This window comes from Heterocephalus glaber, unplaced genomic scaffold (assembly GCF_053883595.1).
Source record: "Heterocephalus glaber isolate CG9 unplaced genomic scaffold, H.glaber_assembly_v1.0 deba00000071, whole genome shotgun sequence".
Taxonomy (NCBI): Eukaryota; Metazoa; Chordata; class Mammalia; order Rodentia; family Bathyergidae; genus Heterocephalus; species Heterocephalus glaber.
In genome coordinates this window covers 29,064,473-29,084,154 of record NW_028258137.1, presented here as the reverse complement: position 1 = coordinate 29,084,154, position 19,682 = coordinate 29,064,473, and the positions used below count along the sequence as shown (strand labels likewise).

General features: G+C 40.9%; 1 protein-coding gene across 7 annotated transcripts in view; it reads right to left on the bottom strand.

Moving 5' to 3' along the window:
• Bbs2 (Bardet-Biedl syndrome 2) overlaps nt 1-19,682 on the bottom strand; it is a 116,925-nt gene that overhangs the window by 21,773 nt on the left and 75,470 nt on the right. The window contains exons 1-4 of one of the 7 annotated variants that reach the window (XM_087184673.1): nt 10,748-11,027; nt 10,083-10,174; nt 5,967-6,198; nt 197-318 (exon numbers count right to left, since the gene is read on the bottom strand). In XM_087184673.1, coding sequence (XP_087040799.1) covers nt 197-318; nt 5,967-6,198; nt 10,083-10,112 — 384 coding nt within the window. In that variant the 5' untranslated portion in view covers nt 10,113-10,174; nt 10,748-11,027. Of the gene's footprint in view, nt 1-196; nt 323-5,966; nt 6,199-7,469; nt 8,411-10,082; nt 10,175-10,747; nt 11,028-19,682 lie in introns of those variants that run through there. The other 6 variants (XM_087184696.1, XM_087184535.1, XM_087184616.1 and 3 more) reach the window with 6 other exon arrangements.

The window sequence follows — 19,682 nt, the reverse complement described above, 5'->3', positions numbered from 1 at the left end:
TCCAAATATATCAGCTACATGAAGAGAGGGATTTACAAGCAGCCAATAAGTTATTTGAATTATTCATATTCTTTTTTAATGTACAGAATTGTAAATATTATTGTTTTTATTATTTAATATACAGTAAGCTTTAAAATATTCTAAAGAAAATTACAACTACTAAAGACTACCAAAAAGAATGTTTTGTTCTTCATACCGTCCAAAAGAGATCATTTCCTTCATGATCGAAACCCTGCAGAACACAGTTTCCACCAATAATTGCAAGAGGGGAGGCCACGTCTCCCAACATCCCCAGCACAATGGCATTTGCCCCATCTGCTACCTAAGAAGCAAAAGAAACACAATCTCAGACACAGTGATGGCCAGGCACACTGAAGGTAATGTGGATCTGCCTTTTCATTTGTATCCTCAACCTCCTGTTAAGATTTGTGAGAAGCCACATGGACTCCTGGGAGGCAGCCAAGGCTGTCCATCGAAGCCATCACTGTGGCTTCTGCAAGGATATGGGCAGATCCATGGTAAACTCAAAGTCTTAGCTCTCACACTCAGCTGATCCAATATGCTGCTATGATAATATGGGGCTCTCCAGGGCCACCAAGTACTAGGGGCCAAATTTTCCAGAGAATCAAAATATATATATGCCTTTCACCAGGCATGGTGGTACACACCAGTAAACCCAGCACTAGGGAGGCTGAGGCAGGAGGACTTCAAGGGTAGCCTGGGCTATATATATAGTGAGTTCAAGGCCAGCCTGAACTATATAGTGAGACTTGTCTAAAAAAAAAAAAAAAGAAAAAGATGTATGCCTTTAAAAACTCAAATTTTATCATTTATTTTAACCATTTGGGGATGCAAATATTTTTAATATTACTAACCAATTCTCTATTACTCTTCTTAATGTTAAAGTTACTAAAAAGTATAAAGAATAAAACAAATACCCTCTTGTCCTAGCATCCAGAATAAATATCTCAGACTTCTTTAATATATTATAAAAGCATACATAATTTACTTATGGGAGATTCAAGGACACTTTGTAAATACTGTTTATTATACAGCAATATAATCCTTATTTATATAAATATATTGGGGGGGGGTACCGGGGATTGAACTCAGGACCTTGCGCTTGCAAGGTGGGCAGCGGCACCACTGAGCTAAATCCCCTGGCTAATCCTTATTATTCTTAGGAAAAATATAAAGAAAAGATTGACTATAAAGGAAACAAAGACATCATAAGAAATTAAAACTATTAAATAGCTAGTCAACCAAAACATAAAAGGTAACCAAAGAACTTAGAAAAAAACCCCTGCAATATATAAGGCAAATAAACAAGAAAAGAACACCCCAGCTCCTCAAAAAGAAATTCACAAGAAATGCAAACAGCCAAAAAACAAAAAATGTTCACTCTCCCAATATATAATTTTTCACTTTTCAATAAGCATGATGAAAAAGAACAACATCCATTGTTAGTTAGGGTGTTATAAAACAGGCACTCTCGTATTGTAAAGAGGAGGCAGAAAAACAGTAGCTCTGCTAGAGAATAATTTATAAATATCTGTCATAAATGTCATCTAAAAATGGTTTTTGACTTAGCAGTTGTATTTCTTCTTTTCTTATATTTCTTATTTAAGTCTTCTTTAATTTGTTCTGACTAACAATTGCAAAACTGAGCCCTTGTGACACTAATTTTATGTATCAACCTGGCTAGACCCCACTACCCAGATATTTGGTCAAACATTATTCTCGTTGTTACTGTGAGGATATTTTTTAGAGGAGATTAACATTTAAATCAGTAGACTAAGTAAAGCATATTATTCACCATAATGTGAGTGAGCCCCAACCATTCACAGGAAAAAGACTGATCTCCTCCAAGGAAGGAGGGATTCTGCCAGCTGGCTGCTTTCAGACATCAGGTTCAACATCAACTTTTTCCCAAGTCTCCAGCCTGTTGGCCCCCCTGCGGATTTTGGACTTGCCAGCTACCACAATCATGTAAAGCAATTCCTTAAGTACCTGCTCCCACCATATATATATATATATATATATTATTGGTCCTGTTTCTCTGGAGAACCTGATGAATGCACTCCTAAACTCAAATTCAGTCCTCAATGAAAATGTAGGATTCTGTGACCTTGAAATAGGCAAGGACTTCTCAGAAGGATAGGAAAAGCATTAATCATTAAATATTGATCAGCTGGACTTATTCAAAATTGAAGTCTTCTCATCAAGACACCTACCTACTGGAATAAATTATGGATCAGGAAAAGAATGTTTCTTATATGGAACTTACATCCAGTATATCCACAGGATGTCTACAAATCAATAAGAAAGTGGGAAACTATCAATGAAAAATAGGTAGAAGTCATAAACACTTCAGAAAAGACAAAAGAGGACAAGAAGCACAAGAAAAAGTGCTATATATCACTGGTCATCAGGGAAATAGAAAATAAAACCATAGTAAGATACCAATTCACACCTACTAAAATGACTAAAATTACAAAGCATGGGACTGGGGATGTAGCTCAGTGGTGCTGCACCTGCCTGCCTGGCAAGGTCCTGAGTTCAACCCCCGTACCAAAAAAAAAAAAAAAGCCAGGCATAGTGGTGCTCACCTGTAATCCCACCACTCAGGAGGCTAAGGCAGAAGGATTGCAGCAAGTTTGAGGTCTGCCTGGGCTATATAGTGAGTTCAAGGCCAGCCTGAACTACATGTTGAGACCCTGGCTCAAAAAAAAGCATGGTGATACACACTTGTAATCTCAGCACTCTGGAAGGCTGAGACAAAAGGACTGAAAGTTCTAACCCAGCCTGGGAAACTTAGCAACTTAGCAAGTCCCTGTCTCAAAATAAAAAATAAAAAAGGACTGAGGGACTGAGGGTATAGCTCAGTGTGAAGGTCCTGGGTTCAATCTCCAGTACCAAGGGGAAAAAGCCTGATAACATCAAATGTTCACAAAGAATGTGCAGCAAATTAGATTCTCAACACTGCTGGTATGATAGGAGTATCAAATGGTACAACCACTTTAGAAAACAGTTTGCCAGTTTCCTATAAAAATAATTTTTTAAAAAAGGTAATCATACATCTACTATACAGCCCAGCAGTTCTACTCCTTGGTATTTATCCAAGACAAATTAAAACATATATTTACAAAAAGCCTTGTACATAAATGTTTATAGAAATTTTATTCATAATTGCCCCAAATTAAAAGAATTAAAATATCCATCCCAACTGCCTATTACCAATAAGATAAACACACAGGGGTATATTCATGCAATAGAATATACTATGTTTGTTACTGAGCAACAAAAAAGGAATATTGCTATATGCAACAGGGAAAACTCTCACAGATATTATCTTGAGTGAAAGAAGCCAGATACCAACAAGTACACTCTGTATGATTCCATTTATATGAAGTTTAAGAACAAGAAAAGCTAATGTAAGCTGACAGAAATCAGAAAAGTGATTGTCTATAGGAAATAGGACTTGATTGGAATGAGGCACAATATTTTCTGAAGTAACAAATGCTCTGTATTTTAACTGAAAGTGCTGGTTATAGGGATCAAAACTCACTAAATTAGGGCCGGGGATTTAGCTCTGTGGTTCTGCCACCTGCCTTGCAAGCACAAGGTTCCAAGTTCGATCCCCAGTACAAAAAATAAAATAAAATAAAAAACACTGAATTGTACACTTAAGGTTTGTGCAACCCACTATATGTACACTTTATCTCAAAAGACAAAAAAAAACCACCAAAAAGGCATCTGCATATCTAGGAACTTATCCCTGGGAAATAATCAGAAAAATGGCATGATGTATGTTTACTGCAGTATCAACTATAAAAGAGAACCTGAAATGATATAAATCTTCAATAATATTGTATTGGTGAAACAAATTAATATATAAATGCAATGAAATACTACAGAAACAATAATAATGATATATAGATACACATTATCTTCATATAAAGATGTTCAGAACATATTAGTAAATGAAAAGGCCACACATAATAGCTAAGAAGTAGATTGTCCATTAACTCTTAAATGGATAAATAAAATGTGGTATATATACACAATGGTACATTATTCAGCTATAAAAAGAAATGAAGTATTGATACACGCTACAACATGGATCAATATGGAAATTTTTATGCTAAGAAAAAGAAGCCGGATCAGGTGCGGTAGTAAAAGTCTGTAATCCCAGCACTTGGAGGGCAAAGGCAGGAGGATCACTGTGAGTTCGAGCCAGCCTGAACTACACAGCAAGACCTTGTCTCCAAAAAAATAAAAAAAATTTAAAAACAGCCAATCACAAAAGACCATACAGTATATGATTCTATATTTATAAAATGTCTCAAACAGACAGAAAACAGATTGATTGCCTCAAGTTAGAAGGTTAAGGAAAAATGAAGACTGCCTACTATTGTAGGGTTTCTGGTTTAGTTTTTTTGTTTGTCTTTTTCTTGTGGTACTGGGGATCGAACTGGGGTCCTTGCGCTTGCGCAGCAGGTGGTGAAACCACTGAGCTAAATCCCCAGCCCTTCTGGTTTAGTTTTTGGAGATAATAAAAATGTTTAAAATTGATTATGGTGCTGGTTACAAAATTTTCTGAATAAACTAATTAACTGTGCACTTTAAATAGATAAGTTGTATGGTATGTGAATTATGTCCTTAAAAATATTACAGGGGGCTGGGGATTTAGCTCAGTGGTTTTGCCATCTGCTGCCCAAGTGCAAGGACCTGAGTTCGATCACTGGTTCCAAAAAAAAAAAAATTATTACAGGAAAAATAAACTAAAAGGCTACATGTACATAGTAAAAAAGAAAAAATTTGGGCAGGGGATGTAGTTCAGTGGTGCCGTGCCTGCCTGGCAAGCACAAGGTCCTGAGTTTGATTCCCAGTACCGAAAAAAAAAAAAAAATTATTTACATATACTTAGTAAAAAAACCCAGGAAAAAAATTCAAGAATTTAAGAGATAATTATTATAAATTACTAAAGAATTAATTATTATTGTACTTTTTTTTTTTTGCTTCCCTATCTTTTTCTATAACAAATATGAATTACTTGGTTAATAAAGCTGCAGCAGCCTATAGATGGCAGGCTATGGTAAGGGGTTCTTTAACATACCACTAAACTTCAATGCAAGGCCACCAAGAAGAACTGCGCTGGCTTCCCAGACCCTAGCTGAATTCTCAATAGGAGACTCTGATAGAAGATGGCATCATACACGAGGTGATCAAGATGTGCATTTGAAATTTTTTAAAAATGTGTTACAGTAAAAGATGCATTGCTATTAATCCCCTTCAGAATACTCCCATCCATTCAAACCCACTTGACTCTCATCCTTCTTGCCACTTTCTGAAGCAGTTCTGGAAATCCTTTTCAAGAGTGTCTTTAGTTGTGCCTATCACATTATGTCCTGAATCAATTTAAAATGTTTACCTTTCGTGGTCATTTTGACTTTGAGGAAGAGCTAGAAGTCACATGGTGCCAGACCCAATGAATAAGGTGGATAAGGACACACTACAATGCTTTTGAGACACTACCTTTCTTCTGGATGGCACTCAGCAGCAGTACCTCCTGAAGACACTCACAAAAGAGAACTTCCAGAACTGTTTCCGAAAGTGGCAAGAATGATGGGATAGGTTTGTCCAAAGTAAGTGGGGGTACTTAGAGTGTGATTAACAATAATGTATCTTTTACTATAAAAAATTTTTCAAGATTTAAACATTCACCATATATTTTTCAATTGCCCCTCATGGATGAGGTGCAGTGTTAGCAAGTGATTACCAGCCATGACCAAATATAAAAGTTTCAACTACATAAAGCAGATGCAAATGGTAAACACTCCGCATTGTTTAATTACACTGTAATGGCCACATAATAAAGCAAGATAAATAGTGACCTCTTTCAAGCATAAAAAAACTGGACATTAACAAGTAATGGGAATTTTATGGTTGTAATGGGGGTATACTTGCCTCTCTGTAGAACAAATCTGAATTATTGTAGACATCATAAGCCAAAAGATTAGTCTGGGTCCCCACTAGAAGAGCATCATGGCCAAGTTCAGGGCTCAGTACTCCTGCAGTCAGGCAGCTGACTGCCTGGTTAATGTTCAGAAGAGAAACATCAGATTCCAGCGGGCTCTGGGAGATTCTGGATGCACTGAAAAACTGGCTTCGTGTATGAGGATTATGAATAAAAACCTAAAATAAAAACAGTTAATGGCATTGCCTTAAAATATCAAAAATGACAAATTAACATATTTTTTACTGCAAAAAACAGGTTAAAACAAATGTCAACATTAACAAGAAATTAATCTCTTATGATGCTTAAGACGCTCACAGACAGTTCTGTGCATGGTCAATTTTCAGTCATTATGAAGTATGGAAACCCCAGTGATAAAGAACAAGGTTATGAATAAGATCTAATTGTTGCTTACCAGGGAACCTTACACGCTATCACCGGCAGGATGTCAAAGTACTCCTGCAAATCCACCTCTTCATCAACCCATAGGAAAGGAAGCTGCTAACAGCTTCAACAGTGTCATACACCAAGATCACAGGAAACAGAACAGACACTGCCTTTTGTGTCTTTTGTCCACTAAATTTACTTCTCAACCCGAAACAGCCTAGTAGTTGGTAAATATTTTACAAACTTAAAACATGTCATACCAATCAAGTTTCTTGAAGACTTTTCATGGTCTATACTTGTAAGACAAATAATTAGTCCAAAGACAATAAATTCAACAGTTTCAACTATCATAAACATAATTATCTGAGAGACTAAATAAATCATTCAACTTCCTTGGGCTTCACTTGTGAAAAGAAGGTTCGGACTAGAAAATGTATTCTTTTTGTTTGTTTGGTTTTGGTTTGGGCAGACAGGATCTTGCTATGTAGTTCAGGCTGGCCTTGAATATGGCCTCTGCAATTCTCCTGCCTCAGTCTCCCAAGTGCGAAGATTATAGGTATGCACCACTCATGTCCAGCTTAGAAAATGCATTCTTAAGAAGGGTGATACAGTACTGCTCCTAAGAAGGGTAAACAGGTTTGGGATGGAGAGCTCTTAAATATTAGAATGGCTTGTGGTATCTAAAGGCTACAAAACAGCACAAAATAAGATATACAGCATATGTGTATTATTAAAATTTCAATGGGATAATTTTCATTATCTAAAAAAGGCTCCACAAGGCCAATATGAAAAAAAAGATAGAGAACACTGAACTAGAGATCCTTTAGGCCCCTTCTACCTGTAAAATTTTGCTAATTTTAAATGAGTATAAATCCAAATTGTACTAATTTTAAATTATTACCTAACACAGTGACCTATTCAACAAAAAATAATTTTCAAAATAATTAATTAGAAACATGCAGAAAATGTGTGCAGCTACTGAATGCTGCCTTCATGTTCTCATTTGTGTGACAGTGTACAACATTCTTTCATAAATATAAACTTCACTTGATCCCATACCAACCTGATGCACAGATGAGGCCAGAGGCGTTAAGACCCTTTCCAAGGTCTGAAGACTGGGATGGGGATAAAACATAAAGCCTCGCGTGCCTAAGACCCTGGGCTCTGGCCACCAAATCACACGTTCTTTTATAACGGTTCCAAAAAAACCATTCTTACAGTCTTCTAATAATCAGATATACTGAGAAAGAACAGGAGGGGAAATAACTTATGGGCCCCACATTCAGGGTTACCAGAATGGAAATGTGATTTTTGCCAAGAGCAACATGAATCTCAGGAGTCAGACTCCTCCCTTCCTCGTCCCCTGCTGTTCTCTGCATACCAAAATAAGAGTTCCCCAGGGAGACCTAGCTGTCCCTCCCAGGCAAAGAAAAAGCAAAGTTCAGTTACATAACAAATGGAGCACTCCTCTGCCTATTTTTTAGACTCCTTCTAAACGGCTGCCTGTAGCTCACCTAGCATTTGTTCTAGCTAAAGGGGTGCTGCTAACAATGTAAATTCAGCTGCTCCCAGGCTCCATGCTGAGGGGAAAAGTGTTCCCATAGAAAAACACTAATGTTCACCATGCAAGATATCCCTTTCTAAAATATCTTTTTTCAGGCCCAGAGTCAGGGTCCCAGATGAAATGACAAAGGTCTGCTTTTAGAGATGCAGGCACCACAGGTCAAAGAGTAGGCTTTGGCCTTACCTGGAATGTTTCTTTTTAAAGAAGAACATATTTATCTATTAGAACATGAAGTGCTCTCAATTTTTTTCAGTCTCAAGAGCAAAGATTAGGCTAGAACTCTGCAGAACTGTTTAATGACTGAACACAAAGTGCCCGATTACACAGGACCCCTTTTTTGCCATTTTCAGAAACAGTCCTAGAGTCAGGTGTTCTGTCTCCCCACTCTAGGTCACGCTCTGATGTAAGAGCTTCCATAGAAACCTGACCTGATTCCCTGCTTCCACTCCCACACCCACCTCCCTGCATCCCACTGCAGTGCATCCCCCACACAGCAGTGATGGTTCCTTTATCTAATACACAAAGCAAATCCCATCACTCACTGTATCAAAACCCTCAGTGACCTCCCAACATATGTATGCCTACAAGATCTGGCCCTGGCTATCTCATGGCCTGCATCATTCCATCCCAGCCCCAGAGACTCCTTGTGTTCTGGAACACAACAAAGCCTTTACATTTCCTGATCCCTCTGCCTGCAAGGCACTCATCCCAAGAACCTGCAGAGTTCATGTGGCTATTTCTTCTCCCATCAAAAATAATTGTTTTGGGCTGGGGATTTAGCTCAGTGGTTCTGCCGCCTGCTACGCAAGCGCAAGGACCCGAGTTTGATCCCCGATACCAAAAAAAAAATTGTTTTGATTCAGGGTCTTGCTATGTAGTTCAGACTGGCCTTGAACTCACAAAGTAGCCCAAACTGGCCTCCGACTCACAGCAATCCTCCTGCCTCGGGCTCCCCATTGATGGGATTACAGGCATGCACCATCATGCTCAGCTTCCTTCAAAATTCTGATTGTGGTATGAGAGGCCTGTCAAAAATAGCAAGTCTCCATCATCCCCCTCCCCTTACTTCCTTTTTTTTTCTCCTATAGAGATAGATAGATTGATGTTTCTGGTAATTGTCTGGCTCCCCCTCTCAAATGTTACCTCCAAAGGGGAGAGACTTGTCTGTCACAATCACCACTGCACCTGAAGAGCTAAGAACATTGCCCAGCACAATGATAAGCCCTCAAATTAGGAGCTGAACTAACAGCAATGGGATATTTCGTATCTGTTATGCACCTACAACAGAACCAATATGAATTTCTTTTTGGCATTTGTCAGGGCCACCAACTAACATTATTAGGTACCAGACCCCATGCTAAATAAGCACTTTACTCCACTATACTATACTTAATTAAAATGAATCATCACTTTTTAATTTGTGTATCCCAAGGCATAGAATATGAAGTAATATGGTCCAGAGAACTATACATCATCACGCAAACACTAGCTATGAAATGCACCTTACGTTGGAGAACAAGCAAGCACTGTAATCCCATTTCAACTCCTCTCCAGTTGAGTGGCCTCAGGTACTACTTTGAATCTCTCTGAACAGTTTCTAATCAGTAAAGTGGGAACACAAAAAGGAAATAATGGCTAATAATTAGTGACCACTTTCAATATGCCAAATGCTTTACATGTATCGTCTAATCCTTATTTCTTCTTTTTTTTTTTTGGTACCGGGGATTGAACTCGGGTCCTTGCGCTTGCACAGCAGGCTGCAAAACCACTGAGCTAAATCCCCGGCCCTGTATTGTCTAATCCTAACAACCCTAAAGTGGATACTATAATTTAGTAACTTGCCAAAGGTCATGAAATTAGTAGGTAATGGAGCCAGGATCACCCACACTTTGAGGGCAATGCTACTGCCCTCAAAGTAAAGATGCTAAGATAATTAATGTAATAAGGCTTTGTACCTGTTAAACATTATTACCCTTGGAGTCACTGTATTTTGGGCATATTTCCATCAATATATAGGGCCAACATATGTGGAATAACAGTATCTTTTTTAAAATCTCTGTGACCCTTATAGTACAGAAAGGATCTGGAACACAGTAAGCATTTAATACTTACCAAATTAAGAGGAAAAACTTGAATGTGCATAGTCAAGGACCAAAAGTGCAATTTGAGGGCCAGGGATGCAGCTCAGTCATAAGAATGCTTGCCTAGAATGTGAGAGGCCAAGTTTGATCCCCTGCAACACACACACACACACACACACACACACACACACACAAACACACACTTTAATGGGGGGGGGTTGTAGTCTTTTATCTGTAAAGGATGTGAGAGAGGAAGGAGTTCCAAATGACAAGCAGAGAGGCACTGGGCTGGAATCTGAGGTCGGCTATTACTGCTAATCCCAGCCAAGCCCCTTCTTCCTTTACGAAGACTTCTCTTCCTAAGCTCCTTATCTGTCCTGGACTTCAACAATGTCCCAAAGTGCCTAACGATAAGAATCCAAACTAATGTAATCATTATGTACTACAAACATGTACTGATTTTTAAAAAGCAAGTGGGAAGGAAGGAAGGAAGGAAAGAAGAGAAATGAAAAGAAAGAAGCCAAACTTCTCAGAAAAGCTGTGGGAGGATAAAGAGGTACAGAGAAATCGCCCCAGCGGTTGCCAAGCAACCTGGGCTGGAGGCGGAGTCGGAGTGAGGGGAGGGACCACAGGGATGCTGCCCGGGGAGGTCCTGAGTCCCCAGGGTCCGGGCTGTGTGCGAGTGGGAGCGGTTACCTTGCCCGCTTGGGTGGCGGCAGCCAGGCACGGGTGAGTCCCGTCGTAGCGCCCTATGGCCACCATGCGAGGGCTGATTTTGTGGCGCAGTTTCAGGGTAAATACAGGCAGCAACATGATGGCAGCGTCTCAGGGAAGGACTGGCACCCAATGCAGGCGGGGCGGAGCCTGGGTGAAGCGCACAAAGATAAGGCCCTCCCGGGCCCTGCTGCCTCTGCCCTGCCGAAATACCACGGAACACTAATAAACCCGTCTCGCCGGCTCTTTCTGCGACTGCGCAGACCCGCCCAGGTCCTTCTGCGGCTGTGCAATCCCCGCCCATCTTCTTTTGCGGCTGCGCCTGATGCTGCAGAGCGTAGATGAAGTTGTAGTTCTCCTGGTGTTCGCATCTCCCTGTTTTTTGCTGTAATTTATCTGGCTGAGATTCAACTCCACCCCAGAGACTAGGTTGGCCTTGCCTGAGACAATGCACCCTCAAATTTCCTCTTCTAGCATAACAGTCAAGCTGCACCTCTGCAAACACACACACTCCTACCCTCCTCCAGAAGGTTATTAATTCAAAAAATATTTTTGAGTGCATTCTGTATTCATTGCTTTATTGTTATAACAAAGCAAGCCGCAGCAGTTACCCGCACAAAGTACTGTATACCAGTCTGCTCAAGAAGTGGGGGAGGTGCTTCAAACTCAGGTTTAAATAGGCTGAGCCGAGGAATGCAACTTTACTTGGAAAAACAGGCTTTATAGATGAAATAAATTAAAGAGCTTAAAATAAAATCATAGTGGGTCAGAGTGGGCTCTTAAGTCCAATGGGAAATTGATAGAGGGAAAATAAGTGTAACTCTCAACCTGCTAGATGTGAGATATGCCGAGTTTCTGTTCCCCCAAATCAAAGAATAAATTCTAAGAAACAACAGGTTAAGGGTAGGAAATATTTATTGAGAGAGATGGCTTCTGAGAGACAGGAGGGGACCCAAAAGTGGGTTGCCAATGAGCCCACTTCTCAAAGGAAGTTTTATAAAACAAAATCACAAGGTGGGTGCAACATTAGTCAAAACTATGATCAACCATAGCCGCTTAGGTAATATTGATCTAATGGAAGCAGGTCACATAGCAAGTGTACATGGAAAGAATAAGGACGTTTTAGGAAGAGATGAATCAGAGGTCCTGATTGACAGACTGATGTTTGATGGACTTGGTAACTGATATTTAGCTAGACTTTATGGACCAGGTGGTACCAATTATAGTATATTGCTTATCCCTTGGGGAGGCCTGTAGGCCTAGTCATTCTGCCTTTATCTTGAGGCCTGGCCTTCAACAGATGCACCTCCAGCCACAGTTGTAATGTGTTCTCATCCTCTGCACTGACTCCCCCTAGGGCCTAGCCCTGTCTGACTATAATATTTCTACCTAACATAGCTGTCTGTAATGAAATGACCTTATAAGACACGGAAAAAGAGGCCATTGTCAGAGATTGGAATCATGCTACCAGAAATCAATGCCTGAGGGCACCAGAAGCTTGAAAGATACAAGGAAGAATTCTTCCCTAGAGCCTCAGAGAAAGCATAAGGCTATCAACATCTTGATCTCTGACTTCTGGTTTACAGAACTTTGTTTACAGAACGGTGTAACTTTGTGAGAGAATACTTTTCTATTGTTTTAAACCATAAATAAATAGGGACTTGAGACTTATAAGACTATCTGTACATTTTAAAATGTACACTTGCAAAATCCAAAAGTTGTGACCATTCATTCAGTGAGTATTTTTTTTTTTTGGTACCGGGGATCGAACTCAGGACCTTACACTTGTGAGGCAGGCGGCGGAACCATTGAGCTAAATCCCCAGCCCTCAGCGAGTATTTTTTGAGGGTGTACTGTCTGCCAGGAACTCTTCCAAATCATAAATAGTAAACAAAAGATAAACCTGTTTTGTCCTGGAACTGACATGCTAGTCAGAGGAAATAAGCACTAAACAAGAAGTTCATAGTCTTGGTGGAAAGCACTATACAGAAGATTAAGACAAAGACAATGATTGGAGGGAGCAGAGTTTTAAATAAAGTGGCAGAGAAGATATCTCACCTAGAAAGTGACATGCAGACAAGGATTTGCAGCAGCCTAAAGGGAGAGTGTTCTAGCAGAGAACATTCAGGTGCAAATACCCTGACAGTTCACTGGCTCGCTCCAGCCACTTTCTGGAAACGGAAGTTTAGAGGTGAGTGCTGGGGTGAGCAGCAAGCACCAGAAGAGACCGAGAAGGAGCAGTGACAGTGAGAAAATAAAAGAGTGCAGTGTCTGGGAAGCCAAGTGAAGAGAGGATTGCCAGGAGGAGGGTAGATATCGCACATAAGTCTTTAGAGATGAGTTCTAAAATATTCTCAATATTCACATTTTGTAATGACGATCAATGACCATCTTTACACAAATGTGCATCTTTTATCAAGCATTTTGGTGTTGTCTGACTATATGAAACCTCTTTTGAAGAAAATATCAAAAAACTAAATTTAAAAAAAATAAAAATTAAAAAAAATTAAAAAATTTTTAAAAATTTTAAAAAATTAAATTTGAGGGTCCGGATGGAAGACCAGACCTGAGCCAGTGAACCCCAATATCCCTCTGATAGAGCATGCCTCTGTATTCCCCCAGCCACTTTCTGCTCCATCCCTACTCCCACACTTGTTGCCTCTCTAGAACCCACAGTCCTTTGCCACCTCTGTGATCAGCTCTGTAATAAACATTGCCTCGGGTCTGTCCTTCTGCCCTTGGCCATCAGAAGGACATCTGTTTGACAAAGTCCCTTCTCTTCAGTCCATAGGCTGACCCTGCATGAAATGCTCAGTTCTCTGAATCCACTGCATTGTGCTAATTGCTGATCACAGCTTGATAGGCTACCTCTGCCACGAACAGCTTAGAAGGAATGAATCTCTAATAGAGACCACTTTGGGCCCTTCATTTTTCTGGCAAACATTTATTGAGGGTCTCCAGTTCAAGGACCCAGGGATACAAGGTGAACAAGAAAGATACAATCTGTTCCCTTCTACAAGTCACATCCAATAGGGGATAGGAAGCAATAAAACAGGAGAGCAAGTAAAGTCATTTTATCTGACCATAAGGTCAACATGCTGGGGTTCAGGGAAGGCCTCTCAGAGGAAATGACATTTGAAATAAGAACTATATGACACCAAAGTGCAGCCACTAGAAGATGTGTCAGAAGGGCATTCCAGATTGAGGCACAGCAAGAGCAAAGGGCTAGGGTGAACATATTTGAAGATTAGAAGAAAACATGGCTGGAGACCAGTGTGAGAAACAGAAAAGTCAGCTAGGGCCAGATTACCCAGCACTTGTGAGCCAAACCAAGGAGCTTGGGTTTTACTTTTTAGCAAGCAGACAAGTCTGTGAACCATTAGATTTCTGAATAAGGCTGGTCTTGGCTCCCATCCTCCTGGCCAAGCCTCACCTACACTAGGTGCTGCCTTGGTGGTCTGCCACCTAATTACTCTTCCTAACAGGACATTATAGTCAGCAGCAACAGCACTAACATTTATTGAGCATTTTCTAGGTGACATTTAAGTACTTTATATATATATGGATCATTTCACCTAATCCTAGTAGAGCCCTATGGAGGTAGGTACTATTGTTATCCCATTTTATAGATGGAAAAATTTTAGCATCATCACCTCCTCTCTCTCTATATAAGTCTTCATTGGTTCCCTATTTTCAACCAAAGAAAGTCCAAGCTCTTTAACAGATTACACAAAGATTTCCAAACTTCCACCTCCTCTGCAGTCTCTGTTTCTTCTTGCCTCAAACCCTCTCCCTTCTCAGATGCTGTTTTGAGCTTCCTCTTTACATCATGCCTCTCTCTGGAAAGTCCTTCCTCTCACTTCATATCATCCTTGCATCTTTGAAGACTTGGGGTTAGATATCACCACTCCAGGGAGTCTTGTCTGATGGCGTCTGTTACAGAACTGTTGTTACCACACTTAGTAGGTAGCCATACTTCCTCTGTGCCTTTATCAGCTCTCCAGCAATTGTACTAATTCCCACCTTGAGAGTACTTGAGCTTTGGGGGCACAGTTCTAATAAGTATTGGCAAGGCTCCCCTCAAAATAGGGTACACCTCATTCTCCCTACCAAGAACCAAGCCAGGCAGGGGACTTAGAGCTTTCCTCCAAGGAAAAAGGCCCAGTGCTGGCCCTGTCCACTAGCAGTTCTAGAGTCTTCTCTGTCTCCCATGACTCACTAGGAATCATGGGCTCATCAGAGGAGACACTTGTCATCCTCATGTCACTGACAGCTCGAGCTCCTGAGGACCTAGGACTTTTGGGGAAGAGGGGCTGGGAGCTAGTGGGCTGTAGAGAGACAACATTACATAGTGATGAACCTGTGATCCTCAATAGCATGCAGACCTGTTTTCATTCCTCCTTGTCAGTCACTAGCTGAGACATAGGCCCAGTACTTAATCTGAGCACCCAGGCACTTAGCATGCCATAACTCACTAATCCTCACAACCACTCTCAGAGGGTGGCACTGTCATTATTCCTGTTTTACTAGAAAGAAAACTGAGTCATGGAGGTTCTGTAACATAAGCCTAAAATCACAGAGCTGACAAGTAGTAGAATTAGCATGGCAAACCTAGGCATTCAGGCTCTAGAGCTGGAGCTCCTAACCATTGCAGAGTCCTGCTTACTGCAGTGAACTTCTAAATGAGGTGCAGTGTCCTCAACTAGAAAAAGAAACGTTAGCTGTGCCTATAATCCCAGCACTCTAGGAGGCTGAGGCAGGAGGCTGAGGCAAGTTCAAGCCCAATTTAGCAACATAGTGAGACTCTGTCTCAAAACTTTTAAAAAAGGACTAGGGACATAGCTCAGTGTGAAGGCCCTGGGTTCAATCTCTAGTACCACAGAAAAGAAAGAAAGAAAGAAGGAAGGAGAGAGAGAGAGAGAGAAAGAAAGAAAAAGAAAGGAAGGAAGGAAAAGAAAGAAAGAAAGAAAGAAAAAAAGAAAGTAAGTTAACAGTGCCACTTCTGAGGAGTGTTGTTTTAAGAATTAGATGAACTAATTAAAGTGCTTAAAGCAATGCCTGGCACTGAATAAGGGCTCCTATAAATGGTTAATAAATGGTTACTATTATTTTTATTATTATTATCATCATCATCATAGTATTATTACCACCTCTAGGTGAAAGAGCTGTCTTTGATTAAAGGTTAGGGTGGCAGTGGTAGTAAATTTGGTGGTTTTTTTCTTTTCTAGCAGGTGGTATTGTACTCTGTTTCCTCTCAGCCCTGGGATTTGAAAAGCAGCCCAGCTTTTAATTTTGGAGCCTGATTTTTGGAGAAGGGGAGGGAGCCCTAGTTCGCACCTGCTGCCTACCACTTCCTGTCCTCAGCTTCGCCTTGAGTTTACACAGCAGCCCCACTAGAGGGTGTACTGGTGTAGGAAATGGGGAACCAGGCGCCTAAGGACTCCTTAAAAGGGCTGGAAAGAGGGGGAATTGGAGGGCCGGCAAGACAGGGGCACCAGCAGTAGCAAACTTACTTCTCAGGGATGGACTGGGGCTGGAGAAGGACTCCAGGTCACAGCAGGGCTTACTTCCGAGGAAGGCCAGCGGGAAAAGGACTTTTGCCTTTTTCTTTATGCACTGTAGTGTTTGCTGTTTTTACAGCAAGCTTATTTTTCTCTAAAATAACACGGTGTAAGGGTGGAGCTGTCTGTGGATGAGGTCAGGCATCAGGGTCCACAGGGTCTCCCTACCCCGCTACCCTAAAGCCTACCTATAAAGGACCGCAGCCCTAAAGTTCCCCACATTCTTTAAGGGAAGTGGCCATCAGGCCTCCTTCCCAGTCCACAGAGGGACAGGGGCCACTGGAGCAGAGCAAGTCGCTGTGAGGGCATTTGTCCTGGTTTCCCTTCAGGAGCAGCCCTCTGGGACATCCCAGCCTCCCATCTTTCATTGCTGCCTCCTTTTCTAGAACTCTGGGCAACTGTAATGTGCCTCCTGTGGGTTGTGAGGTGGGGCTGTCCACATCAGTCACTTCTCTCAGCTCATTTCACACATGTCACATGAAGACATGAAGCATTATCTGTTCAGACTCACTTACCAATATGTCACATGTGATAAAACCTCTGATCAGGAGAGAAAGCTACAGTACCTATAATAATAATAATAATGGACATTTGTTGAGCACTTACTAGGTGCCAGCCTACTAAGTCATGTTATTATCTTAATTAATCCTCAACTTCATGAGGTAGGTAATATCCCCATTTTACAGGTGTAGAAAGTAATTTCAACCCCAAATTGCTCCTCCCTCACGTTGCATGGAACTGGCAGGAAATGCATCAAAGTCGGTGTTAAGGTACTTAGAGACCTGTAAGAGAGACCTAGTGGAGCCAGAAAAGGAGAAAGGGAGCTCTGACCTCCAGTCCCTTGTGATAGCTCTTCTCCTTGTCTTTCTCCAGGCTTACAGGGACCTCTTGTTATGGGAGATTCTCTGACACTTCCCAGGGCTCAAATTCGCACAAGGAGCACACGTTCTAGTGTCCAGGGTCCCATGCCCCTTGAAGCATCATGTGGCCTCCTCTAAGGCCTCATGTCATGCTCATTCTCAGATGAGGCCATGGTTCATGGTGTTAAGTTGCTTGTAGTTTACATCTGTAAATAATCTTAATAAGAGATGCTGAAATCAGACTAAATGAGAAACATTAAAATGGAACTGCAGTACTATAAATGTCAAATATGTCCCATAAGATAAAGCCGTTGTTTCTAAAGCTCCCCCTCTACTGAGTGTTTGAATTTGAGAGGCTGGTTTCTTTTCTCCATCTGTCTCTCCAGATCCATATTCTCCCTCCTCAGATCAGGTCTGTGCCCCAGAAGGCTGACTGCTGCAGACTCCAGCACCAGGCTCCCTTGGGCTGCCAGATCAGAGCATGGGAGGAGACAAAGGTCAGAGTACTGATTCTGCCCTCGATGCTCAGTGTCATTTTGGCCATGGCTGTGTTCCTCCGTCTAGGGCCAGAACTTCCACCAGGAATGCCTCAGCCTCCATTGCAGCTCTCACCAAGCAACAGTGGTGCCAGCTCCTCCTCCCATTCCTTCAGGCCTAGGACGAAACAGATTCCCCTGTGCCAGTCTCTGATTGCCTCATTATCTCCCCTGGGCTTTGCCCAACCCCAACCACAACTCTGTAAATACTGTAGTCCCTCTATTAAACTCTGACTTCATTGAAAGTTAGCACAATATTTCACCCCAAACATGCTGCTACTTTAGCATAAAGATTATTTTTGAACTGAAGGCAATTGAGAAAATACAGATATAAGGAAAGCTTTCTGCTTGATCCCTATTGCCTAAAGCAGAATATACATGCACAAAAGGATCCCTTCTCCCTTCCCTACCAAGAAGGACAAAAGTTGTCAACAGAGATGACTTAAGACCCTTATTAGATCTTTATCAGCCTGGAGACAATAGCAGAGGAATCTGCATAACAAACTTTACTAATCAACCTCAGTATATACCATTAATTTCCCAAACATTTGTCTTTCACAATTACTGACCCTACAGACTCAAGGTCCTTTTCCTTCATCTTGTCATTTCTCTAAAATCTTTTTTGTTGTTGTTGAAGATGTAGTGTAATTTGGAGTTCCAAGCCACCTTTCTAAGAATAACTCATTCCTTCAGCAGATGAATGGATAAAGAAAATGTGGTCTATATACACAATGGAGTACTAAGCCATAAAGAAGGATAACTTTGAGCCATTTGTAGGAAAATGGATGCACTTTGAGTGTGTAATGCTTGGTAAAATAAACCAAACACAGAAGCTTAAATATCACATAGTTTTTCATATATGAAAAACACAAAGTATAAGTAATTTAAAGAGCAAAATAAAAGATAATTGTAAGAAACAGGATGTAGACCTTTTGCAAATAGGAAGGAGCTCTAGAAATGGAGGGTGGGGGAAAGAAGGAGATCTCTTTTGCATCATTTCTATAAACATACAAATATGCCATTATTTCTTCTATCTTAAAATAATTGTATAAATAATGCCAAAGAATATATGTAGATACTCTTCTCTCCAGGAAGCGGAGCTTGACTTGCCTCCCTTTTATTGTGGGGCTGGACCTCATGACCCAATTCCAAAGAGCATGGAAAGGGAAAAATATTAACTTGATTAGGAAGAAATCTTGTGATCACCATTTTAACCAAGTGATCAAGGTTAACATCTTCAGTGATAGGGCCTGTTGACATCATGTCAACATGATATAGTGTAGTGAGAAAGGCCTTTCATTCCGGTCTAATCATGAGAAAATATCAGCTAAACTCAAATTGAGGGACATTCTATGAAACACCTGGCCAGTGCTCATCAAAACTGAAAACAAGGAAAAGATGGAGAAACTCTTACTGACTGCCAGAGCCCAAGGAGGCTGATTACTAGATGCAATTCCTGGGCAATCCTGGATGGGATCTTGAAACAGAATAATGACATTAGTGAGAAAATTGGTGAAATCCAATTATTGTTTGTATTTTGACTAATAATATATTTTTTTGGTACTAGGGATGGAACTTGGGTCCTTGTGCTTGTGCAGCAGGTGGCGAAACCACTGAGCTAAATCCCTGGCCTTGCCTAATAATATTGTACTCATGTTACTTACTTTTCCCCAACCCTGGCACAGGGGATTAAACCCAGGGTCTGTGCAATGCATCACTGAGATGTATTCCTCATCCTTTTTACTTTGAGACAGGATCTCGCTAAGTTGCCCAAGCCTTAAACTTCAAATCCTCCTGCCTCAGCCTCCCTTGTAGCTGGAATTACAGGTGTGTCCCATCAGGCCCAGCTCCAATGTTATTTTCTTAGTTTCAATGTACTGTGGCCATGTAAGACAGTAATACTAGGAAAGTGAGTGTCTGTAAGAACTCTCACCTAGAGCTGGGAATTGGGGAGGTAATA